The sequence below is a fragment of the Ceratina calcarata genome, unplaced genomic scaffold (assembly GCF_001652005.2).
Source record: "Ceratina calcarata isolate Rehan_Ccalc_2016 unplaced genomic scaffold, ASM165200v1 scaffold93, whole genome shotgun sequence".
In the NCBI taxonomy this organism is placed as follows: Eukaryota; Metazoa; Arthropoda; class Insecta; order Hymenoptera; family Apidae; genus Ceratina; species Ceratina calcarata.
In genome coordinates, this window is record NW_017180684.1 from 631,931 (window position 1) to 655,547 (window position 23,617).

General features: G+C 34.1%; 6 protein-coding genes across 9 annotated transcripts; 2 read left to right on the top strand and 4 right to left on the bottom strand.

The window, feature by feature from the left end:
• Rad60 (DNA repair protein Rad60) lies at nt 1-2,397 on the top strand. The gene is made up of 6 exons (XM_018035869.2): nt 1-967; nt 1,067-1,217; nt 1,290-1,341; nt 1,412-1,594; nt 1,673-1,817; nt 1,904-2,397. The coding sequence occupies exons 1-6, from the start codon at nt 889-891 to the stop codon at nt 2,197-2,199; spliced, it is 906 nt and encodes a 301-aa protein (XP_017891358.1). The 5' UTR covers nt 1-888; the 3' UTR covers nt 2,200-2,397.
• On the bottom strand, nt 2,337-4,484 carry Hinfp (Histone H4 transcription factor). Its single transcript, XM_018035866.2, has 5 exons — nt 3,902-4,484; nt 3,475-3,811; nt 3,075-3,390; nt 2,681-2,981; nt 2,337-2,608 (listed from the first exon to the last, which is right to left on the bottom strand). The coding sequence occupies exons 1-5, from the start codon at nt 4,385-4,387 to the stop codon at nt 2,390-2,392; spliced, it is 1,659 nt and encodes a 552-aa protein (XP_017891355.1). The 5' UTR covers nt 4,388-4,484; the 3' UTR covers nt 2,337-2,389.
• A 180-nt stretch (nt 4,485-4,664) lies between these two features.
• LOC108631725 (tRNA modification GTPase GTPBP3, mitochondrial) lies at nt 4,665-6,640 on the top strand. The gene is made up of 5 exons (XM_018035867.2): nt 4,665-4,834; nt 5,076-5,249; nt 5,315-5,535; nt 5,609-6,321; nt 6,380-6,640. The coding sequence occupies exons 1-5, from the start codon at nt 4,687-4,689 to the stop codon at nt 6,618-6,620; spliced, it is 1,497 nt and encodes a 498-aa protein (XP_017891356.1). The 5' UTR covers nt 4,665-4,686; the 3' UTR covers nt 6,621-6,640.
• A 38-nt stretch (nt 6,641-6,678) lies between these two features.
• LOC108631729 (TP53-regulated inhibitor of apoptosis 1) lies at nt 6,679-8,494 on the bottom strand. 2 transcript variants are annotated; one of them, XM_018035874.2, is made up of 3 exons: nt 8,330-8,494; nt 7,800-8,061; nt 6,679-6,857 (listed from the first exon to the last, which is right to left on the bottom strand). In XM_018035874.2, exons 2-3 carry the CDS (start codon nt 7,944-7,946, stop codon nt 6,777-6,779), a joined length of 228 nt encoding a protein of 75 aa, XP_017891363.1. In that variant the 5' UTR covers nt 7,947-8,061; nt 8,330-8,494; the 3' UTR covers nt 6,679-6,776. The 2 variants fall into 2 exon arrangements, with proteins under 2 accessions (XP_017891363.1, XP_017891365.1); XM_018035876.2 differs by lacking the exons at nt 7,800-8,061; nt 8,330-8,494 and adding an exon at nt 7,162-7,789.
• Nucleotides 8,495-8,574: 80 nt separating this feature from the next.
• On the bottom strand, nt 8,575-11,203 carry cN-IIIB (cytosolic 5'-nucleotidase IIIB). 3 transcript variants are annotated; one of them, XM_018035871.2, is made up of 6 exons: nt 11,036-11,203; nt 9,761-9,859; nt 9,610-9,679; nt 9,178-9,530; nt 8,866-9,096; nt 8,575-8,797 (listed from the first exon to the last, which is right to left on the bottom strand). In XM_018035871.2, exons 1-6 carry the CDS (start codon nt 11,060-11,062, stop codon nt 8,696-8,698), a joined length of 882 nt encoding a protein of 293 aa, XP_017891360.1. In that variant the 5' UTR covers nt 11,063-11,203; the 3' UTR covers nt 8,575-8,695. The 3 variants fall into 3 exon arrangements, with proteins under 3 accessions (XP_017891360.1, XP_017891361.1, XP_026674911.1); XM_018035872.2 differs by lacking the exon at nt 11,036-11,203 and adding an exon at nt 10,609-10,990; XM_026819110.1 differs by lacking the exon at nt 11,036-11,203 and adding an exon at nt 10,023-10,368.
• A 173-nt stretch (nt 11,204-11,376) lies between these two features.
• Nucleotides 11,377-14,499, bottom strand: nvd (cholesterol 7-desaturase nvd). The gene is made up of 6 exons (XM_018035868.2): nt 14,261-14,499; nt 13,253-13,437; nt 13,013-13,179; nt 12,757-12,935; nt 11,914-12,297; nt 11,377-11,799 (listed from the first exon to the last, which is right to left on the bottom strand). Exons 1-6 carry the CDS (start codon nt 14,348-14,350, stop codon nt 11,563-11,565), a joined length of 1,242 nt encoding a protein of 413 aa, XP_017891357.1. The 5' UTR covers nt 14,351-14,499; the 3' UTR covers nt 11,377-11,562.
• Nucleotides 14,500-23,617: the final 9,118 nt, after the last annotated feature.

Here is a 23,617-nt window from a genome sequence, read left to right on the forward strand (position 1 = left end):
TCGTCGCGGAAGCCTTTAAGAGAGAAAGAGCGAAAGAGAACGAAACCGACGATTATTCCGAAGGGATGATGCTCTCTTTCTCACAATTTTCACTGATTCATTATGATGTACTGTATCCAGCACATCTTATGACCTTCAATAAAATTAAATTGAATGCAATGCTGCCGAAACGTTGGAATAATAATTTTTCTTGGAAACGGTTTTACACCTAAAAGCCTCAAGTGAGAAAATTGTATAATGCCAGGCCGTGAAAGCTTCATCAATTCTTCCTTATTTCATGATCTAAATGCCTTCAATTGTAGGAATTAAAATTCATTATTGGTCATTTACTAATGACTAATTGAAATGCTTTTAATAGAGATGATGATGCGCTTTTTTTCTGAGCGGTCATAGTCAAACGACACTCGATAGTCGCACTTGAAAGATAAATATTGCGCTAAAGTCAGATTGTATCAAGAAATTTTATAACAAGAAGAAACATTCACCATTATATGTATATTTGCAATTGCATATAAACAAGCGCAAAGTTAAAAATTAATCCGTACTGCTCTCTGGAGATGTCAGGATACTCGCTTACGATCGTTTACGATTGCTCACGATAGTCACGATTCAAAACATCGAAGTGCGCGCATATGATTCGACATGCATGAAAATATGTGAAGAGATGAGAAAATTTATTCATCTTAGTCTATTTTTTATGTATTCAAATATTTAAACAGTCGCAGTATTTTTTACAACTTGTTATCTACTTAATGTTATATACAAATTGTCTATGAACAAATATCTAAGAACTTTAGTTAGACGTTGAGTCTAACCTTGATCTCATAGCATCAACTGTCGTTTTCATATTATAACTAGTTATTGTTACAAACAATACTTAATCAAATAATGACATCAATTACCATTGAAAGCTCTTCCTCTGAGGATGAAGATCGTATTTATCCAAATCCTGTTGCGAGGTTGAAAGGTATGTGTACAATTGTACTTGTTTCATAGTCTTTCAGTAATTCTTCTAAATTTCTCAATATACAAAGTGAACGTAAAAATATGAGAGTTTCATTTGTAGCCTTGAGACAGGAACGATTATTACCGCAAACTAATAATAATATAGGAGATAAAGAAATAAAGGAAACAATAGAAAGAGCCCCTACAGAAACAATAGAAACAATAGAATTAATAGAAACACAGAAGGATCAACAAGACATTGCAGAGTTGATGTAAGTTTAAAACTTGTAAAATAAAATTGACAACCTGAGGAAAAGTTAATTTACACAAGCTTCCACTTACAGCACTGGAGTAGCAATGAGAACATATGCACTAAGAAGCCGAAAAAAAATATGGGTAAATTAATTTCTGAATGTTAAGAGTATATACAGAGTAGCTGTTATTTATTTTTATTCTTCTTTTTTAGAGAAATAATTCACAAGAATTAGATTCAGATGTAGAGATCGTTTCTGCAGAAGACCCTCAACTGGATTGTAGTTTAACACGTGAAAACAGTATGAACAAAAGTTTTAATGAAGATGAAAATTATGAAATGAGTATTAAAGTTCTTTGGCGATCGAAATACGTCCATTACATAAGTATCTGTAGAGTATGTATTCTCAAGTATATAATGTCTAATATAAAAATGAACCACATTCTTAAAAATTAGTTAATCGTATTATTATAGAATGAAGAATGCCGCAAAATTTTCGAACATTTTGCAACGATAGAACGAGTACCAGCAGACGATATAATAATAACGAACAAGAGTAAAACTATTAAGAAGAACGATACTCCTGCGTCCATCGGTTTGTCTATCATAGATATACTCGGTAAATTGATCATGAATAATTTATTTTTTATAAAACAGAATTCTATAGCTTTTTGTTTCAAATAAACACAAGTAATATTTCCGTAGAAGGAGGCATTGTTAAAAAAACTGGTACAGATTCTCAGAACGGTGCTGAGGAGGATATAGATGAAGATACTTGTGTAATAAAAATACAAACAGGAGCCAAGAAAAAATTAAATATTCGTGTAAAACGTGATGAAACTTTCAAAAGTTTGTTAGAAAAATGTTCCCAAGAATTAGAAGTTGAAGAATTGAAAATTAAATTATACTTCGATGGAGAACTGATCAGCCCAACAGACACGCCTGACTCTTTGGATATTGAAGATGAAGCATGTTTCGATATACGATTGCCCTCGCAGTAAAAGGTAGTCCAAAAAATATATTATTTATTAATATATGACGTACATCATACTCGTAATAGACTAGTACTTTATTTAATTTTCTGATTGTTCATTGATGAAATAATATAAAAACAAAATAGTGAGGAAAAAATATAAGCTTTACGTTTTACTACGTTTTATTAGAAAGTATTATCAATAAATTATTAGATAATTATGTCAGTATTATTGGTGGTTCTTCGGAAGGCGGTAATTCCTTAGTTTCCTGGGCCTCTACAACCCTACTTCTTATTATATTTCCTTCGGCATCAGTTTCATCAATCGTTATCAAAATATTCGAAATCACAGGAACAGATTCTCCCTCATTTTTCTCCTCTGGTTTTTCCTGGGCCTCGTTGCTCTCATCTCCACTTGAGTTTACATCTTCGACAATCTAATAAATAAATGATACATTTCACTAATTTTCCACAAATATTCGTTAGTTTGTTCTAAACAAAAATATTACCTCCACTCGAGGTATGCTAGAATTGTTATTTAGCTTAATTTTAAACTTTCTATTTTCCTGTTGTTTCGAGTGATTAATAGAAGGAATGTTCGATTCGTCAACAGCTTCGTATCTAACCGTTTGCAATCTATAACAATTGTTATCAGCCTGGGTATATTGAAATCTCTTATGACCACTAGGTAATTGCAATTGATGTGCTTTAATCAAATGTTTCGTCAGTATATAGCTTTTCCTATATTTCATCGGGCATTCGTGGCAGCAGTACCATCGTATTTGCATAACGTGAACTCGTTCGATATGCCTGGAAATACAAGGTTTTTATTATAAAAAATGTGCACGTTTAAAAGTTAATACGGATAAAAAGAATACGCAAGAAAATGTTTAATCCACGTACCTGTCCAAAGTATAAGCGTGTTTGCATTTATACTGACAACCATCGACAGTACATGAAAAATTCGGTCCGTCTGTGTGTACACTCATGTGCGAATCTAAATCCTGCTGGGTTTTGGCAGCATGACTGCAAAATTGACAGGGAAAAGTTCTGGTAGAAACATGTCTGTACCTGACATGTTTAGCCAAACCGGTCGGTGTAGAGCAACTCATATCGCATAGAGTGCATTTGTAATTAAAAATATGTAACCGCATATGTTCTTTCAGAATTCCTTCGGTAGGATAATATTTATTGCAATGGGAACATCGGAATCCTTGAACTAACGATAATGAAACAGAATAATTAGAAAAATAATTCTTTTCTTATTGACGACTGAACTTCATTGGCATAAATTAAATTTTACCGTCGATTGGCATTTGCCTTTTGCAATGTATATGAAATTTTGTATTGGAACAGAAAGTAGCACCACAATCGGGGCAGGCAACAATCTTTTCCTTCGTATGACATCTCACATGATCCCTTAACTTATATAGACTTGGAAATAATTTCCCACAGTCTGTCCATTTACATTCTATGCCACCTTCAATTTTTCTGCCCCTTGGGTTCTCCTCTAAGTGAGCACCCACATGATATATGTAGAGCTGATAATTTCGAAAATCATTTAAACATTCCTCCCACCTACAAAAGAGGGGTGCTGGTAGGTCAAAGACATTTTTCCATTCAGGATTACGTCGGCATTTCTGAAATAAAAATAATATTTTCATGTAAACACCATATAACGATTTTAAAAATTGTTTAATCAGACAACAATGTAATGAACATTTTCTTACGGGTAATTTGATCCGCGCGCGAATATTTGATCCGATACATTTCAATTTCGTATGGAACGAATGATAATTGACGTGTCTAGAAACCTCATCCGGATTACTACTTTCATACGTACAACCATTCCATTGACATACGTAAGTTTCGACATCATCCTCATTGGGTCGCACACATACATCGGCCACGTGCTTGCCTACGTGTCTCGCGTATCTCTCGACATGATTGGTTTCGTACTCGCAGGCCGTCCATCCGCAATACAAACGATAAACCTGACGTTTCAGCGGTAAACCGACTCTTCTTCTCTTTGTACCGCATTCTGACACGGAATCAAATTCAGAATCAGTATAAAAACTTTCATCGTTGTCGTCATCGTCGACCGTGTCTTTTTTCTTATCGTCTGCAGACGAAGAATCGTTTTGCAACTCTACCCAACCGATGCAATGTTCTTTCACCTCTTTACTAGGCATCAACTTTACCGAAGCTTCGGACATTTTACATACTTTATCTTTATATTTATAAAAAAAAAGGAATCAAATTTTATTCATAAGGTGTATCTATTCATGTATTGCTATCAAAAAAACTTCGTTTCAAACTTATTTCTATAAAATCGTTAACTCCATCAATGAAGTCTACCGTACACCTCTCTCTGGTCAATGTTCGTGTCGAGTACGTCGAGTACTTGCACTTAACATACCTAACCTGATTCTAAACTAAACGTGAAATAAGTGCGACAATAAGAACTCAGAGTTCAACAATAAGTATTACTCTAATGTCTCTATAGAGCTATAAAATGTTGAGAATACTTTTAAGTGGAAAGATACGCAAGTTAACTCCTACTTCAGAGGGAACAAGGAACACATTTTTCGTTCCACTGATTTCACTGAAAACACTCTTCAGCGACCACAAGAGATCCTCCACGATCTACGCGCTGTCTTCTGGTTATTATATTCTCTAAATTTCCTCGTTACACTTTTACTCTTGCAAAATGTCACGAACGAAACATGAAAATCTTCGCTTCGAAACTCGAAGCATAACTAGAGCTTTCGTACTGATACTTTTATTACGTTCCGCCAATTTTAACTACGCATGCGTGTAGCGATCCTGAGTTTAAACAATCGAAATATTTAGTATTTCAACAAAATACAGATTTGTTTATAGTACAATAATTCGTTTAAATAGGGTATGGTAAATGTGGGGTAGCAGTAATTCGAATATCAGGTCCAAGTGCATCGTTAGCTTTGGAAAAGATGACTAAGATATCTAATCTGAAACCTAGAATAGCTCTCTTGAGAAAAATTCATGATCCAGAGACCAAAGAAGTTCTGGATAGAGGTCTATGTCTTTGGTTTCCAGGTACATCTTAATTTAAAAACGGGAATAGCTAAATAACTTTGTATTTGTCAAACAATATATTTTAGGACCTAATTCGTTTACTGGGGAAGATTCTGTAGAATTTCATATTCATGGTGGTCCTGCAGTGATCACGTCAGTCCTAAATGCTCTTTCAAAATTACGATTTCAAGTGGCCCCACCTGGGGAATTCACAAGAAGAGCTTTTCTGAATGGAAAATTAGATTTAACAGAAGCAGAAGGTATAGGAGACCTAATCGAAGCAGAAACTGAAAAACAGCGCAGGCAGGTATAGAGGAAACGTGTCTTATATTATCTCTGCGAACACATATAGTTTCCTATCAGTCAATTTGTCTTTAAAGGCCTCTAATCAAGCCAGTGGATCTCTTCGACGTCTGTACGACTCTTGGCGTGTTACTTTACTAAACGTTCTTGCCAGTTTAGAGGCCTATATTGATTTTGCTGAGGAGCATAGTGTAGAGTCTACGGTCTTAGAAGATGCCAAAACTACTGTACAAAAGTTGTCTAAAGAAATTGAACAACATCTCTCCGATGGAAGGAAAGGAGAAATTTTACGTAGCGGGATTCATGTAACGATCCTTGGCGAACCTAATGTAGGGAAAAGCAGCCTCCTAAATCTTCTCTCTAGGAAAGATGCGGCTATTGTCACATCTTCCCCAGGGACAACAAGAGATGTAATAGAGTTAACAATAAACATCTGTGGATATCCAATGATTCTCGCAGATACTGCGGGTATCAGAGACAATCCAGAAAACGAAATCGAAATAGAAGGGATTAGAAAAGCGAAGGAGTATTGCAAGAAAGCGGATTTCGTCGTGTGCGTAATTAGTGCTGAATGTAATATCCAGAATTCTTTAGAAGAATACTTGGAACAATATAAGAGTTCATTGGAAATAGATAAAGAAAGAGTTCTTTTCGTACTGAATAAAGTAGATTTGCTTGAAGAGGAAGATAAGAAGAAGTGGAAAAAACGGAACATTATTCCTATTTCTTGCAAGACAGAAGAGGGGTTGAAGAATCTTATAAATGCATTAGGACAGTGTTTTGAAGAAATGTGAGTAATTCATTTTTACGAACATTTCAGAATGCTAATCTAATGTCGGAAATTCCAGGTGTGGTGATCCCAAAGAAGAAAATCCTGTAATCAGTCATGCAAGATATAGAAATCATTTATTGCATGTTGTAAAGTATCTTGAAGAATATTTAAAGAAAACTGAAATACCAGACTATGACATGGCTATATCTTTACAAGATATCAGAGGTGCAGCTAGGGAACTAGGTAAGATAACAGGTACTATTAGTACCGAGGAAATACTCGGTGTCATTTTTAAGAATTTTTGTATAGGAAAATAAAGGTTCATTTAAGAAATGTTTATGATCGCAATTTTTCTGAAAGACAGAATTGTCATTATAAGTTGCACGATAATTAATATTTATTTAAATATATACAGCACATTTTTATAACAAAAAATGGAAATAATGTTCTATTAGAAGAGTAGTTGTCAATTCTCAGTTTTTTTTCTCATGCTCTGTACCCAGGTGAGCTATATTCACCTCATCCAGATTTATATTTTGATCTTTCATCGCTTGCTGAAACATCACCATAAAAAAATAAGTCAATAAACTGAGCAATGATATGAAACCACACATGTCTTGCATCAGTGTACATGTAATCAGTATAAAAGATTGACCACTTGTTTAATTTTTTTTTATGGATCACTGTCATTATTTTGCTATGAAAATGATCAGTAATGTTGATGATCGAAAAACATGATTTATGCTCTTCGTACATTATTCGCGTTTCAAATATATATTTCGTTTTTCAATACCCGGTAAACCAGCAGCATCAGGTTAGAAATTTGGAATAGAATTTCTTCTAATAAATTTAACTTACCGCTACACATTTGGTATAAAGTTTAAGTAAATCTGCACATTCGCTATCATCGTAAATGCCGTGCAAAAACTTTTCCGAGAACCATTCGTTGAAACACCGATCATACTTTGCTTTCAAATCTTTACAAGCTTCCATAATTTATCGGTACATTTATTTCGATCAGAATGATTTTACTTTTATACTATCGTCCGCAGATGCATTTATTGATTCGGGCATCAGTTAATTAAACCGGCATTATGGATTGTTTTTGATCAGTCGCAAGAATTTTTCTCAAGAACTCCGGGATACATTATTCGTGTAACCTACGTGACGTGCTCCAAGCCTTAGAATTGTTTTATCACTACTGTTAGCAACTACTTCCTTTTATAAACTTCTATGATATTTAACTTCGAATAAATCATACATAGTTAAAGGAATAAAATAATATACACTTCGCGACATTAAAATCAATTTTTAATTTTTTACAAACTGCAATAAAGTACACATTTTATCGGTGTTTGCAACTTTGTAAGATAAGTTCGATAGAAAATATAAAATGGTATTCCTTCTACGGGCGATATTAGCTTTTACGTAAATTTTAATTACATGTTTAATTAATGGAAGGATGAATGGACAAAAATTATAAAAAATTTGGTTACCTGAAGGCACTGATTGTATAGTTTGAAGTGATCCGAGCACATCGTTTCGTCAAAATCTCCTTTAAGAAATTTTTCGGAAAACCACGTTTTGAAACAACCATCATATTCCTTTTTTAATTGATTACAAGCTTCCGCGATACTATTCATTTAATTTTCGAGATTATTATTAACTCTCGAGTGCGATTTTAATCAAAATAGGTATTGTTTTAACAAGAGATTTCTGGTTGCAGCATCGAATTTTCTCTCGAACAACTAGAAATGCCTATAAACAGCGTAAATTTAAATTGATTCGCCATAAACGTGATTCCGTGTTAATAGAGTTACAAAAATTGATTTACATATTAGAAGAATCGATTCATAGTTTATTCAGGCAGAATCGATTAATCGAATTAGCTTTTCTTATTATCTTACAATAAGCAGTTTAACATAAAATAGTGATAATTCGTGAGATTGAATGGAATTTATTTGTGGTGAATATGTGTTAGGACGCATTATATACATTAGTACAAGAAAATTCAGATTTAACTTACGACAGGGAACTCTTTAAACGATAAAAGTTATCAGCCTATAAAGAATATACGAGTACTTTGTGGTTAGATATCGCAATTTAGTGTTGATCTGGCCAACGGTTCTCAACTAGATTATTACTAAATCTAATAAAACATTAAGAAAGTTACGTAGGGAATTTTAAGGAAGCGGTATATTTTGTAAAAGCTGATCATCATAATAATGTACTATTTTTTCGTAACATAGCTGATATAAATTGCATCAGATATAAGAATTCATTGTTTTTTATTAAATAAACTATTGTTACATTGTATTAGTCAAACCTTCAAGTAAAAAAAACACTTCATAAATAACTCAGATTACAAAATTCCATTATCTTACAGTATATTTTACAATATTCTATGTAATATGTCAGTTGGAACTTGCATTGTTTGATCATCAACTAAGACTATGTCAAAATTTTCCATGTATGAAGAAAGACTATCTTCAACCTGAAAGAAACCGTAAAATATCCACTTTAAATGTTGCAAGTAATATTATGTAATGCAATAATACTTACATTGTCATAAAGAAAACCAATCTTTAGTACTGCATTTGCATTCACCATGCCATCTACCATAGACGCATCTCCTGTGGTATCACCCATTAAGAGAACATTTTTTCTCCTTTCAAGGACTTTAAAATAGTCTTGCTCTAGTGCGTATTCATTTTTGTTGAATACGTGAATCAATCTCTCGTTTTGAAAACCTTCCAGTTTTCCATCTTTATATTTGAGAAAATTTGAGATTATCTGGAGATTAAAGTATTTCTTATTAGTATTGCTAATACTACAAATCTAAAAGATGAAAAATTGTACTTAGATAGTTATTACCTTTACATTATCAAATAGAACTCCCTGATTTCTTAATATACTTTCAACAACATCACCTAATCCAGCACTAAAAACCAGTACTGGGACTTTAGCATGGTATAATTTTTTAAAAAGTTCTTTAGTACCCTCTCTTAAATTTGCTCCATACATCTCGCTTACTTCTGGTATCTCTTTAGGATCGAACGGTACCCCTTTTAATATAGCCTCCGTAGCAATCATCCATTCTGTCATTGCTTTTATTTTTTCTTCGATCGATAAAGTATGATCGATTTCAATTGGCCTATATTTTTTATATAGACGACCTGACTCCTTTGCATACGATTCTGGTAATTGCTTACACTTGCTAAAGATTCCTGTCGTTTCAAAATAAAAACATTAGTTCAAATTACGTTCTGTATATATTTTTAAAAATTATAATATTCATTTACATACCGAAACTGCTGAGAACATTCTTTCCATTCACATGTTGTTTAGTTAACGTTAAATCGAAATCAGTGACAACCTGAAAATCAAATTTTTTAATTTAACAAGAGCTCTCTGAAATGGAAAACGACATTCAGAAACAATTTTAAGCAATCTCTACCTGCAAAGAGTTGCAACCATCTGACAAAATAGTGTTTATGGTCCTTAGTAACTGTTTTTTATCTCTAATATGAGCATGTTTTAATTTGAGCGTTGGGAACTGCATTGAAAAAGAAAACAATTATAAATTGCAATCTGGATAGCTGTAAAACATAATCATAATGTTTTCTATGTCATATCGCTCATTGTAAGAAATTTACTATTTTCTACAATAATGTTACACATAGAATTCATTAGAAATAATATTATTTTTATCATAGTACAAGATAATCTTGCGAGAAGATTAGATTATTATACATTTCACAAAAGTTATATCAATTTCCAATAAACGTGTATATTGTAAGTCTCATCAGGTGAGACTTGAAAAAATTCTACATGCACCATATGTTACAATATTAATCACTGAAAGTCTAGAACGGCATACAATGAACATATTGCTTAAAGTTTGTCTAATGTATTATATCTGATAGGTTTTTATAAATGATCATGTGTTTCTGGTTCGATTACTGTTTATTAATTGTTATTAAGTTACTTTCTCAGTCAATTAGTTTTGACAATCAACCGTAATTCTTTTCTTTTTTCTTGTACTCATTTACTAATCAGTGACATATTTACTGAATGCAAATATAAAATTTTCAGCTTCTCTTTATCAATTTAATATTATTTTCTAGTCTCTCACAAATAAAATGCTTTTTAGTGATTAATGTTACGGAAAGAAAAAGATCGATTATATTTAATTGGTATCACTTTTTATTTATTATTTAAATTTATTTACAAATTNATTATTAATTACGCGTTTTCTTTTCTAAACGATAGTCACAATTTAAAATCCCATGAACTAGGTCGTACTTTTTTAATCCCGTTATACATTTTCATTTAGCAAGACGTTCTTCCGTGTCATTTTTGACAGACACTTTCATGACTGCTTTTTGTTTTTGAAATACTTATTCTTTTTTTATTGATGAGGCATATCTTTTCGCAGAGCGTAAGATATCATAAAGAAATAAATCGAGTTCGACCCTTTCACCCACGACCGTTCTTTTTATTTCTTAACAATATATCACCGCCTATGAATTTTTATTAGAATACGTTCGTTATTATTCCTCGACGATGACAGATAACAATTAATATAAGGCAAAGGTCATGTAAAAAAAAAGGCAATGAGATAAAGGTTATGGTTCAATATAGGACCCGCCAAAATGTGTAAATAGCACAAGGCCAAGTAGCAACTATAATCAACTAAAAGGAGATCCCGCGAGAAATTCAAATTACTCACATCTTCCAGGCCTAATTCAGGACTCATGATTCTCCTTTGTATGAAAAGAGCTCTTGTCAACAGCGTTCGACGCTTGAGAATCGCGACTGCTTTTTAGGCGTTGAACAGAACCGTTTAACCAGTTGAATCAATTGACACCGACACGTTTCTATCATATGGCTATGCCTATCTTTAGTAGCCCAAGCGATTCCTATTGGAAAGTGTACGTGGTTTCTTTGATCTCTCACGTGTTATAAAGAATTCTTAAGCGTCGCTCTGCTGTTTCCTATACTAAGCAGAAAACTATGGAGGGAAAAACAAATTTCGTAGATCCAGTTTCACGAAAGAACATTTAATATAACTTTGTACTTATTGTTAAAAGATTCTTATACATATAACATGATACAAGTAAAATCAGTACATATGTGTATCATCGTTACGTTAAAATATACTTATTCGGAGTAGCCAGTATTTTTTATAATTTTTATTGCTACAATTATAACTATTGATATACAATCTTATCGAATTTCTCGTTAAGTGGTTATCAGTTACCATTGTAACGATCTCATGGCAGAATGATAACTCAGACTGTGCTGCGAATAGAATTGAGCGTACCACCTGCGGTAAGCGAGTATGCTTTTGTCTTCTTTAACGAGAAGCGGTTGCTTCTCAAACTTCTTTCGATTCCAAATAGCTACGTCCCTTTCGAACATTAAACACTCCCCGAGGAATAACATACTTGCGTATGGGGCGAGATATCGTGGAGAATACATTACATGAGTCACCTATGTAATAAATATTATAATAGAAAAGGCTTCGAGAAGCATTGATCGTAACTGGACTGCGGACGTATTATCACGTCCACGGTGTAATTATAGTAATTTAAATAAGATCAGAACCTTTTGTAAAAGGGGTTCCATGGGTGTGACCGTCTGAAATATGCACATGGACCCCAAAGGAGTGTGCATCATTAGTTCTACGTATCCCGGGCCTACTTGTTGGACGTCCACGTCCAGGTGCATAACTTTAAATTTCTCGAAGAGTATCAGCCGATGCCTTAGAGTCATGTACGCTCTGTGCCTTAGATTCTCGCCATCCGGTTTCTTTGATCCGGTGTCCTCGGATTCTTGGAACTCCAAGTAGGAATTATGTGGTGTCCAATTAACGTTCGACCACGAGTGTCGGGCGAAAGACGAGAGATAGTTCGTGACTTTGCTTGAAAATATCGGTGGTCCATGTACTGCGCTCAAATGCGCCAAGTCCGCGCCGTTCTCCGCGACTTCCTGAAAACGTTGAGGTAGTAGTCGCGGAAATTGATTTTCTTAAAGAGCTAGGGTAGTCACGTGACTTCTAACATTTATCGGTTAAATTTCGACGTTCTTTGTTCTGGCTTCAAGCCTCCCGTTTGGGCGCTCGGCCTATTATGGATTCATTACGTGTTCAAACCCAAAACAATGATCATCGTTCTTAGCGTTCGTCATGGGGGCTGCAATCAAGGAGTCCAAAATCCATTTCTTATTTCAATTATCCACCACGTTTATTTAACACATATCTAGAAAAAGGAAAAAGAGAGAGAGAGAAGACTAACGGATCGCTGTCGACCGTGAATTATTATCAATGGTAAATTGGTTTCCTTGATTTTAGTTTACATGATCGATTTAAGTAACTATTATCATTATATAAAATACCGAAAGGAAGAAGTTTCTTAGAAGCAAGACTATCTATCAAAGTTGCTGTATTACCTGTATGTGGCAGTTGATGAGGAATTCGTTTCGACCCCGATAACGCCACGCCCGAGTTGAAACTTGGCTGATCGTTTGCGGTTCCCAATGTGGTTGCAATCCCTCTGCATGATACCAAACGAATATGATCTCGTTAGCCTCGCAACATTTCCAAGTTTTAGTTTTTGCAATATGTGGTACTGAAAATGGTACACATTCATTGAGATGATTGATGCAGGAATAGCAATATGATTATTGATATTTGAAATTAAATCACTTTTATCTGCGTATGGAATATAAGCACACTGTCCGTCCGATCCGCGAAATTGCCAGCCGTGAAAGGGACATTCTAAACAGTCACCCTTTACGCGACCACCCTCTGCCATGTTCGCGCCCAGGTGAGGGCAGTACGCGTCTAAAATCCTCACCGTCCCGTTATCTGTTCTTTAAACCAATTATTAAACGTGATTAGTATTAAAAGTTATATTGATTTTTTAAATAATAATTGTCGAGTTACCTGTAAATGGCAAAATTCTGTCCAAGGGCAGCCACATGTTTCACTTCTTTCTTGCCTAACTGGTAGCTCTCTAACAGAGCGAACCATCCGTTCGGATAGACCGGGGGAAGTTTGCCCAATTTTCGTTTCTTCGAATCCAAATGATTTGCTAAAACCTTTTTGCCATTGCCTTCTAGTCTCAGATCCTAAAAAAAAAACATTTTTCTAGAGCGTACTACCCGTACAAAATTAAATTATCAAATAGCATGATTAATTTTAAGAAGTCCGTGTGCAGCTTTTAAATATTTGCTGCGCCGAGGGACGTCACGATTTCCTCTTAAGAACGGAAAGAATTGCTGATGCGTAGAAAAAGGATTGAAGCAGATTTGTAAAGATAATGTCATCGCGCCGACTTCTGCTCGCATTCGTTCGCGTCGCGCTAATATAATTCGCTAACGGGATTGAAAGTGAAAATATTTTTTATTTATTATATATCGTTATACGTGTATATTGTTATATATATATCGTTATACATACATGCATATAAAATTAACGATTTATTCTGTTAACGCGTGATTCGTCTTCGATTTTTAGTATATCCGATTTTCTTCTTAATCATACCGAGAAATAAATCGCGTTCACTAGGTAACGATGACAATGCCGGTTGGTTCTCGATTGAAATTCAATCCCATGTAATTTAATGGAAACCTGATGCAGTCCTAAAGTTACATCGAATTTTCTGCAACTCTGTTTCTCGCAACGTAACACAAGCGAATCTTTTTCTACTTTCGTGCGCGTCATCGAATTAATAAAAAATGTTAGATATTCAATAACGATTCATTATTTAACATCAGTGCAATTTAACGTAATTAGTAATAGTTATTTCAATGTCCGAGGGCAGTTTTCTAATTTTGCTGCGTGACATATTATTATATAAAAAATACGCTTTTTAATTAATTTATAAGTATAAGGAATAGAGAGGCGGAAAGTGCTATGCTTATAACAAGTGTACCAAAGAAGAAGACTCACCTTGATCCAATTGATCTTGTAGAAATAGAGAGTAAGGAGTGTAGCAATAAGTAGAAAAAGAGCACCACCGAGGCTCCACCATCCGTCCATCGCCGTCTTATTCACCCTCTTCCCCCGAACGAAGAAAAGCGAGTGCACTCTAAAAACTTGTCTTACTTGTCCCTCCGGAACACCTTCGGAACCACCTCTCTTATTCTCCTCGCCTCTGCTCTCTCTCCTATTTCTCTCTTCCTCTTTCTCTTTACCCTTTCCTTCCACACGCTCTGCTTTTTCTCTTTTCCCCCTTGTACCTCCTTCTCTCTCTCTATTTCTCTGCTTCTATTCCTCTCCCTCTTTCTTTTCACTTCGCTCGTTTCTTTCTTTTACGGTTCTCTCCTCTTCCTTTCTTCCTTTCTCCCTCTTCTTTATTTTCTTCCTCTTTCACTATTCCCACTCCCGTTCGCGTTGCTCTTGCTTCTCCCTTCTTCTTTTAATATTTTTCTACACCTGTTTCGATGCACTTGTCCTTTAAACCTCGTTATCTTCAATCCCTCGGTCTTGCGTTCGCAACTCTTCGTTTGATCCTCGGCAAGCAAGGATATTTTCGTGCAATCCAAGTTGGTATTACGAGCAACGATGTAAGATACCCCTTCGGTCAGTTCTAGTTCAGTGGGTTTTTCATCTCTTGGTTATTTCTTCTCTTTAACTCACGTGATGCTTGGAATCTTAATCTGTTCTTCACCGTGTTCCCCGTATCCCCTTAGCTTTAGATTGTATAATATTTAAATCCGAACTCGTCCCACATAATCCTTTTCACTATTAGCTATCTTTGTGGTAGATAGTTGACGGAGATGCACACGATAGATCGGAAAGATTGGAGAAAACGTACGGAAGGACCTTCGGGACTGATTCCGAACCCTCGATCGTTTTTCGAACGACTGAGCCACTTCATCCTTAGACAGTGGCTTTTATACCTTTCGAAGGTAGACTACGATCCTCGACGATTTCTATCACGAAGGGCCCGTCATTCTTTAATCAATCGCATTTCTCACTTTTTAAATAAGATAAACCATTAGAAAAAAATTCTTATAATCATTTGATAAATATTAGATCTATAAAAGTGAGAAATTTTGCTGTTCTTCGTGTCCATCTCTCACGTTCAGATTTTGCATTACTTATATGTTATACGATTGCTCGATACGAATGATAACGATCGTTTTTCGAGGGAGATACCACGTTGCGAGACGCTTATGAAATGTAATGTTTAACGCATCTATTCAAATGTTGCTCGCCGGGTATTTGTCAGCCTGAAATCGTATACCTGGCCTGTCCGGAACGTCGATCGAGCGATCACACCGATTACCACATTTTTCCGCTTAAAGAATTACGTTTACTACAGCGACACGACCGATTTCCAAGTCCTTGTCGCATATCTTTCTTCCTATCGCGAATCGTTCTGCTTCTGCTTACCCTCCTTGTTCCTTCTTTTCCAGGTTTCGTTTTATCAACGGTGCCGATCGGGAACCGATCGTTTCTATCTTTAGTCCCACGCTTTTCCGCGACTATTGTCACTTCTCGTTTCCACGATCTTTTCTTCGAGCACGCAATATTTTCCTCTCCTCTGTTTTTATTCCGAATTCACCTTCGATTAGTCATGACAAATTTTTACGCACGCGGTGTTGTGGGGAACGTGTTCGTAGACGGAATTTGAATTTCAAACTCGGGCAGCGGAGGATCTAGGTAAATAACAAAATTTGAAATCTTAGAAAGTTCAAGGCCGACGAGACGATTTGTATGTAACGCGACGAAAGACCTCGTGTCTAACAGGAAGAAGTCGTGCCGGATATTAAGTGGACACGCTACAAAATGAAATAACACGTTTAATGTTCGACCGATTATCCAGCGCGACTGTAATTGTAAATTATAAAACAGGAAAGGAATAGACGAATCGATGAAATGGTTTAATTAATATTTCTATGTCTTTATTTGTGTATCTCATACATTAAATAGTTTACAGCACGTTGGAGGTATACATATATTAATATACACGCCAGTCAATTCATCTCTCGTTAATGTTCACAAGCGTTGGTGGCAAGATCGAAAAATTGAATCGTTCGATTTAATGTAAGAAAAGAGAAATTCACACACACACACTCTTTCAGATTTAAGATTATTAAAAATTATCATTATACTGATTAATTAATGAGCACACGAATTCATAATCATACGATCGCTCTAATGGGTACATTTTGTTGAATACACGCGGGTTATACAATTTATTAATAATCGAGCAAATGAACCATGACAGTTAACTTTTATCATTCATTTGTTCGGTACAATGATTATACGATGGCCAATAACAACGCTTAAAAATAAGTGGGTCAATTTTGTACAAATAAATAAATGAATTAAACGGACCATTAATTCATTCATGTATCGTGTTCTATAAAATACTGTCTTCGTATACCAATTGTAGGCTTACTTATTCACCTGTATCATGAACAAATAATTAGCGTCGTCGATTAAAAAATGTAGGCGAAGGCACTGTGGTGAAAACCAAATGAAAATAAAAATTAACAAGGGAAAACAATTTTTTTGTTAGATTTTACTTCCTGTTTTTATCTAACTGGAAACAATTATTTTCTTAACTCAGGCGTCAACTTCATTTTTAATAAACTCAACAGTGAAAGATTTTGCTTTCTGAAAAACAATGAACAATGGAAAACAGATACTTTTAACCAGTTATTTAAAAAACTAAAACAGTACGTCCGTGTGAAATTTTAGGTATACGTATTCCACGCGGAAAGTTATGGAACTCGCGTACTTTCTACGTGGAATACCCCGTCTTTTACAACTTTTCAAACGTTAAAACAAAAACATAACTCGGATCAACGTTAACTTCAATTTTTCAAGCTTGGGCGTGTGTCAACATTAACTTAACAACTGGCATGTCAACGTTAACGGAAATAAGAGAGAACGACAAACTTAACAACAACAACTTAAACGCGAGTTTAAATTTATAACAATAAAAACTGGCTGTTTGTGTAACGTTTCTCGTTTGAAAATCAACAATCACTTAACGAACGACGGGCAAACGTAACGAACAATTTAACAAACGAAAACGAGAACAAGTTAAAAACTGATCAATGATTTCATTGATCTTAAAATTTCAAACTTAATCTTTCTACTCCAACTGTTTACTCTCATGATCTTCAAATTGTATTGGAATTCGGAATTTTGTATATCACATTTCTTAGAAATCACTTTTTTCATTAGGAATTTACCATAGAATTTCTCATAAAAATAATCGACATTCGAAGAGTTTAAAAATAATTCCAAAAGACATTTTTGATTTGTTTTTTAATTCATAGTTACTTTCACTTAGTCAAATTAGTTTTAATTCTTGGCCTGCTTCTTTTACTCTCACTTGGCAGTATCAACTGGTAACAAGGATCCTTAATTATATTTAGGTATCGAGGTAATGACAAATTTTAACTAGACTCCTTTTATACATACACATAATTTTTGCTCGTTTCATCAGTTTTTGAAGTTGTAATCTTCATGCCAAATTGTGAAAACTATTTATCAAATTGGTTTACTGTGTCAAATTTTGTAATTCGCGATTTGTTAGTTGGAAACCGGAAATTTTTGAAAATTTTCTTTCATCGAAATATGAAGAAGTAAATGTTTTATTATACCAAATCTTCAGATTCAAAATGCTTCCTGATGATCGTCTCCCAGTTCTTCCCTTTTCTCATCTTTGAAATCTTCTTGTGATGTGGATATCGAATTGTAAATATGCCCTGGTATCTGTTCCTAAAAATTTCAGTCTTCGTCCCAAAAGTCTTCTCCCAAAAAGAATTTTATGGCTGTCTTCTCATTCTTCACTTCGTACATCCAAAAATATTCACTATTGCAATTTAGAATTTTCATCTCTTTATACTGGATTTGATTCTATTTTCAAGTTCCGTCAGGCTTAAACTTAATGCTGTTTTTTTTGTTTCTTTTTCCTTTTTTTTAACAATAATCTTGCTTATAGCTACTGTTTTCTACTTTAAGGTCGTATCATCGAATCCCGTAAAATCTTTGACTTATGCTCCTATTATGTCTCAGTCTTGGCAATCGTTGATATTCTTTTAAATTCTTCGTAACTGCTTGAAGTTATTAATTATCCGTTCATTTGGATTCTTCGTCTTCTCATCCATTCTGCTTCGTTTTCCTTCTTCAGATTATCCTTGATCGTTACTCCTTATGGCAATCTTTCTGTTCTTTTAAATCCTTCTTCAACATCCTGATTTTTTATGGTACATGGTCCTCTCCGATGTTCCCACTTGCAGCTGGCCTTCGAGACCTGGAAGGGTGTGAGTGTTAGCGAAAAAGAAAAGCCAAAGAAGAAAGGAAATAATAAAAAATTTTGAAACAATTTGGAATAATTTTGGAAACGATAAAAAAACAAAATGTAATTAAGAGTTTGGAAATGAATGAAAAGAGAAACTAAAATAATTTTGAAACTGTAATACACAATATAAACAAATGAATTATTTAAACAATCACATTGGTCCAGTTTCGACTATTTTTAAATTATTTTCTTTTCCTGCATATTCGTTTATAATTTTTCCGAAGGACAGTGGAATTTAACTCCGATCAATTATGCAACAAACTGTCACGGATTACCAATTTTTATTTCAGCTGCTTTTTAGATTGATGATCTTCTATCCTAATATTGTAGTATAATTTTTCTAATAAATTTGTAATTGATTTGAAATGATCCGTCAGTTTGAAGTTAGATTTCTGAGCATGAAGTGGCATGTTTGTTTTTTAAATACATACACATGTAGTGTATCGAATACTATTGCATATTTTGAATTAAAATACGCTTCAATTACATGAGTATTGCATCCGAATTAGTCTTCATTTTGTACGTTTTCGATTTGAATAGATAAAATATGTCCTTCATGTGGCGTAGAGTATGTCTTGATCTAATCATTTAATTATATTTGATCAGTAAACGTAAACAATACTTCGTGACTATTAAATTAATTTTCTTCCGATCGATGATCATAATTTGAGTTGCTAAACAATCTTCATCTGCTGATCAATCTTGCTTTGTAATTTGAACCGGCAGTGATCAATTATTACCATTAAATTCGATTGAAATTCGGATCTGATAGTCTCGTCACGAGTTACGGAGAGCATTTGATTAAATTTGAAACCGGGTTCTATTTTCGTAAATTCGGAGAAGCTGTTTGAAAATCTGAAAGTAAGATTTCGATATAGAACTAAACTTCGGGTACAATCGATTTTAAAACACGGACTGGAGGAGAATAAATTTCAATGTTCAAGAAATAGAAGTGGCAGTAGATTTCGAGAATGGTCTAGTGAATATTTTATTGCTTCTTGTTCTGTTCATCCGTAATTTCTTTAAAGTTCAAATTGCGATTCTGATTTGGCTGGTGAAACATTCCACGATGCTTGCCTTATTTAGTAATTATTTATAACCAGAATGAATCGAGTTGTATACATTAGGTTTCGATTATCTTCTCAAGTTTCACAATTTCATTAGATTCAGTTTTTGGATTTTCTTCATTTTCAGTTTGCGGAACGGTGGATCTTCAAGTAGTCTTCGTCAGGTCGTAACGAATACAGCAATTTAACCAGATTTTGAAATTTACACAGTTGCATAATTGATCTTCAATTTCATGTGACATTTTTTATCGTGTTAGGTCAGAGTTATACGAAGACTCATATTTTTTTTAATACTGTGTATAGTGGAACTAATGGAAGAATGAACAACTAATACAGAATAGAATATTCTATTTCTTTAGATATTACGAAGATAAAAGTGAATGAGAACTTCTACAATTAAGAAATTTTTAATTTTGAAAATTACAGTTACATGTCGACGAATAGAGCGTGGAAAATTTTGAAAAAAATTTTCGACTGGATCTTAGTGCCTGGATAGAGTAGGGCCGAGCGAAACGATTTTAAAAAATAAAATTAAATTAAAAAAAAAAGAAAATTTACTGATCGTCTTGCCTTGTGGAAATAATTTTTCACGTCAGGTAAGAATTCTAATAAATATTAATAATTGATATAGCAGAATGATAAGCACATGTCGAAGAAGTTTTTAAATGATAAAAGTATTTATGTTTTGAATAAATTTGTGTATTTAATTAATAAATATTCCAATTTTGTTCACTGTCGATTCGTTTTCGTTTTCTGTCTGTAATATGTGAATTTTAAAAATTTACCGCAGTCTAAAGATAATTTTGTGTGCTAGAGATTATAAATTGAATTACAAGTGCTCTGTTAACTATGAGTCATTTTATAAAATACAAGATGCCAAGTTTAATTAGTATTCTGTATTTCTGAAATTAGTTTCAAGTCTGATTAAAATTTCTCGTTAAGCTTCGAGTTGCCTGTTATCTGATTTTTGGATAATGCAAAGTTTCGTTTTCCAGAAGAAAATTTAAGTGAATACGCACTGAAATATGAAATTATCTCTTCTACACGTTCTCTGCAGATGTATTACATGAATGGTTTGCTTTTTGATGTAACACCCTTTCTATTTTTGCGTTATTATAGTTTACCGAATTGTACTCAATAAATATCAGAAATAATACAACGATGATTGTTCGATTAGAAAAGTCGTCTATCAGATGGTGATTTAACGTATGCACGAATTGAAATTTCGATGAGGATTTACTGTTCTGATTCTCTGGTGTACAAAAAATAGAACATCTGTTCGGTAATGAACCCTGAGGGATGGAGAAATGTAGATCCGTTACACATACCAATAATTAATAATTAACCACTGTAAAAAATGATATCAGATGTTGATACGTCGCGTTAAATGTGAACGAAATTAGTTTACGTCTCAGATGTTTTGGTATTAATTCATGTGGCTTGAGTGATGAACAGAATGCTCTTTATCGCGGCAAATATTTATATAGAAATTTACTATGATGTTTTGAACGATAAATTTCCTTTCTTTTCACTGTATTAATTTTGTTCGGTTCTTGAGGGTACGAATGATCCTGCAAAGTTCGGTTGCAAAATAAATTGATTTAATTATAGCATTCAATATAGTTATCTGATTTATTGCAAATAAAAGTCAGTTGAGTGGAGAAATTGAATTTTGGCGTATTAGTATCTGCTGAGATCTGGTTAATTGCAAGAAATAAATAAACGTACATTGAACACCGTGGATTTTACAAGGGTGTATACCATGGAAAAATTTGAAGAGCATATCTTTTACTTATGTCATTTACCGATTTTTGTTACCGGATGTATCAAGATATTTCGAAAAATAATTATCCACCGGAAGAGCAGTAGACAAAAAATTTCTCATAATCTTTTGTCACATACTTTTCCTGCTATACAAGTTTTAAAGTACAAGTAACTTACTAAATCGTAAACCATTTATTCCTTCACTTTTCCGAGATATCTCGAAAACAATTTCTTTTGGTTAAAATTATTCTTTGTCTTGCTCGGAACTATTATGATCGCTTGTTTCATTTATTTAAACTGCAATTTAAATAGTTGTGGATCGTTTAACAACTATGGAACACAGTACGGTGATTTTATTGTTTAGAGAATTTTGAATATTTGGATACTTATTCAAGTGAATTATCGATGATTTGTTTGCAGTAGGATAAATGAATACCTGAACTGGTTTCAACGTTTAATCATTTCAACGAACAACTATGATTTGTTAAGTTTTTGATATGACTCATAGTTACACAGAAGAATTTAGGAAATGACCAATGAACATATTTCCAATTACTTTTCGGTATTGAATGTCTTACTGTTTAATATATCGATTGAAATGTTTGAATGCGGAGAGAAATTACGAAATTTGATGTACAAAAAAGACTGCAACCCTTTTAGTAGCTCGAAGTAACAATTTCGGTCTCGTATTTAAAGTCTGTCTGTATGTCAAGATTTTTTACGTGTTTTAGAAATCTGCGTAGCATGTCATGTCAATTTGGATAATTATATTTTCTGACTTAGTTTTTTTCCGTTAAATAATCTGGTTTCAAATATATTCACAAGTTCTTTATACTCGTCCTTAAAATCGTTTATCTATCCTGAGCGAAGACGATCGAATTCCGGTAAAAACCAAATAAATAAATAAATAAATAAATAAAAACAAAGTAAAAGACCGAAACCGAAAATTGAGAACGACCGAAATCGTGGAATTTTAGCGTAGTCTATCGAAGCACCAAAACCGTGTGTAATTGCCAGAAACGGGACTCACCATTATCGCCGATGGACATCCTGCGAATCCTCCTCTCGAGGACACTCTGCCACTCCTGACTCTCTTCTTCGACTTGCGAAACACTTCTGCGAGTTCGTACCTGGATCCCAGCCCTTAAATAGTCGTTTTTGGCGACCGGTGCACGCGTTCCGATGGCCCGTGAGAAAATTTCTCCACACAATGCACCCTACTCCTTCGATCCCACGGGGTCGAAGGTCGGGTGAACGGAGATTCTTACCTGTTTCCGGGCTGCCAGAAAAGGGGATGCTCGCCGAAGGGATGACGATTGAAAGGGAGGCCCGAGGTATAACGGTCATTTCTTTTTACGTTCCAGAGGAGGGTGCAGATTCAGATGCGATCCGTGAGAATCCAAAACGGCAGATGATCCGAAACTTCGAGACACTTTTTCAAATTCGGAAGATACGAGCCAAGTAGAATGTTCGAGTGTCCCAAGTTTCTCTCCTTTTATTAATAAACGATGATTAGATATGTTATTGAATTAAGTATGATCTATTCTGCTGTATTAGATTTCTCAATCTTTCCGGAAGTAGCATAATGCAATCTTTTACTGCGAAGGGAAATTAAGTACGATCAATTCTATTGTATCAGATTTGCTTAAAACGCGATCTGTTTAAAATTTCTATTTGGTTGATAATAAAATATTCAGTCATTTATTGAATCTTGAGATGCAATATTTAAAGAGAGTAGTATGAAGTAGAGCATTCTAATGAAATACTAACAATTTGTTTCTAACAACTCGCGATTGGTTACGATACCTCATTCTTTAAAATGATTACAGTATTTTTTACCTATCGTTTAGAAGCATTTTGTAATAATAAAAGAAATAGAACCAAGCGTAGATAGCGAAAGACCCTTTGAGACAACCTAATAATTGCAAGAATAATTGTAGCATAAACCTTTCATTGTAATACATCTCGGAATACTTTAGATATGTTACACTCGCATAAGACGTGAAAATAAATTCCTGATAAATCAGAAGATAATAAAATGGTTCCATAAAAAATTTTAGGTATAACGAGTATGCAGTCTGAATCAGTCGATCACACTCGCTTCTTTTATAATTAAGGATGTATTGGCTATACAGTCAATCCCAAAAG

What these genes read in the sequence shown, in the direction of transcription:
- nvd (XM_018035868.2), bottom strand. Translation starts at nt 14,350, where the DNA reads ATGGACGGATGGTGGAGCCTCGGTGGTGCTCTTTTTCTACTTATTGCT. An exon ending in ACAAGATCAATTGGATCAAG is followed by an intron (nt 13,438 to 14,260) that starts GTGAGTCTTCTT and finishes TTTTTTTTTTAG; the next exon opens with GATCTGAGACTAGAAGGCAA. An exon ending in TGGAACCCCTTTTACAAAAG is followed by an intron (nt 11,800 to 11,913) that starts GTTCTGATCTTA and finishes TTTATTACATAG; the next exon opens with GTGACTCATGTAATGTATTC.
- Rad60 (XM_018035869.2), top strand. Translation starts at nt 889, where the DNA reads ATGACATCAATTACCATTGAAAGCTCTTCCTCTGAGGATGAAGATCGT. An exon ending in TCCTGTTGCGAGGTTGAAAG is followed by an intron (nt 968 to 1,066) that starts GTATGTGTACAA and finishes TTTCATTTGTAG; the next exon opens with CCTTGAGACAGGAACGATTA. An exon ending in ATTACATAAGTATCTGTAGA is followed by an intron (nt 1,595 to 1,672) that starts GTATGTATTCTC and finishes GTATTATTATAG; the next exon opens with AATGAAGAATGCCGCAAAAT.
- cN-IIIB (XM_026819110.1), bottom strand. Translation starts at nt 10,058, where the DNA reads ATGTATAATAATCTAATCTTCTCGCAAGATTATCTT. An exon ending in TCTTCTCGCAAGATTATCTT is followed by an intron (nt 9,860 to 10,022) that starts GTACTATGATAA and finishes TTTTCAATGCAG; the next exon opens with TTCCCAACGCTCAAATTAAA. An exon ending in ATGGTTGCAACTCTTTGCAG is followed by an intron (nt 9,680 to 9,760) that starts GTAGAGATTGCT and finishes TTTGATTTTCAG; the next exon opens with GTTGTCACTGATTTCGATTT.
- LOC108631725 (XM_018035867.2), top strand. Translation starts at nt 4,687, where the DNA reads ATGTTGAGAATACTTTTAAGTGGAAAGATACGCAAGTTAACTCCTACT. An exon ending in GATCTACGCGCTGTCTTCTG is followed by an intron (nt 4,835 to 5,075) that starts GTTATTATATTC and finishes TCGTTTAAATAG; the next exon opens with GGTATGGTAAATGTGGGGTA. An exon ending in GGACAGTGTTTTGAAGAAAT is followed by an intron (nt 6,322 to 6,379) that starts GTGAGTAATTCA and finishes CGGAAATTCCAG; the next exon opens with GTGTGGTGATCCCAAAGAAG.
- LOC108631729 (XM_018035874.2), bottom strand. Translation starts at nt 7,946, where the DNA reads ATGAATAGTATCGCGGAAGCTTGTAATCAATTAAAAAAGGAATATGAT. An exon ending in TATACAATCAGTGCCTTCAG is followed by an intron (nt 6,858 to 7,799) that starts GTAACCAAATTT and finishes GTGATGTTTCAG; the next exon opens with CAAGCGATGAAAGATCAAAA.
- Hinfp (XM_018035866.2), bottom strand. Translation starts at nt 4,387, where the DNA reads ATGTCCGAAGCTTCGGTAAAGTTGATGCCTAGTAAAGAGGTGAAAGAA. An exon ending in GCGCGCGGATCAAATTACCC is followed by an intron (nt 3,812 to 3,901) that starts GTAAGAAAATGT and finishes TTTTTATTTCAG; the next exon opens with AAATGCCGACGTAATCCTGA. An exon ending in CTAGCATACCTCGAGTGGAG is followed by an intron (nt 2,609 to 2,680) that starts GTAATATTTTTG and finishes TTTATTTATTAG; the next exon opens with ATTGTCGAAGATGTAAACTC.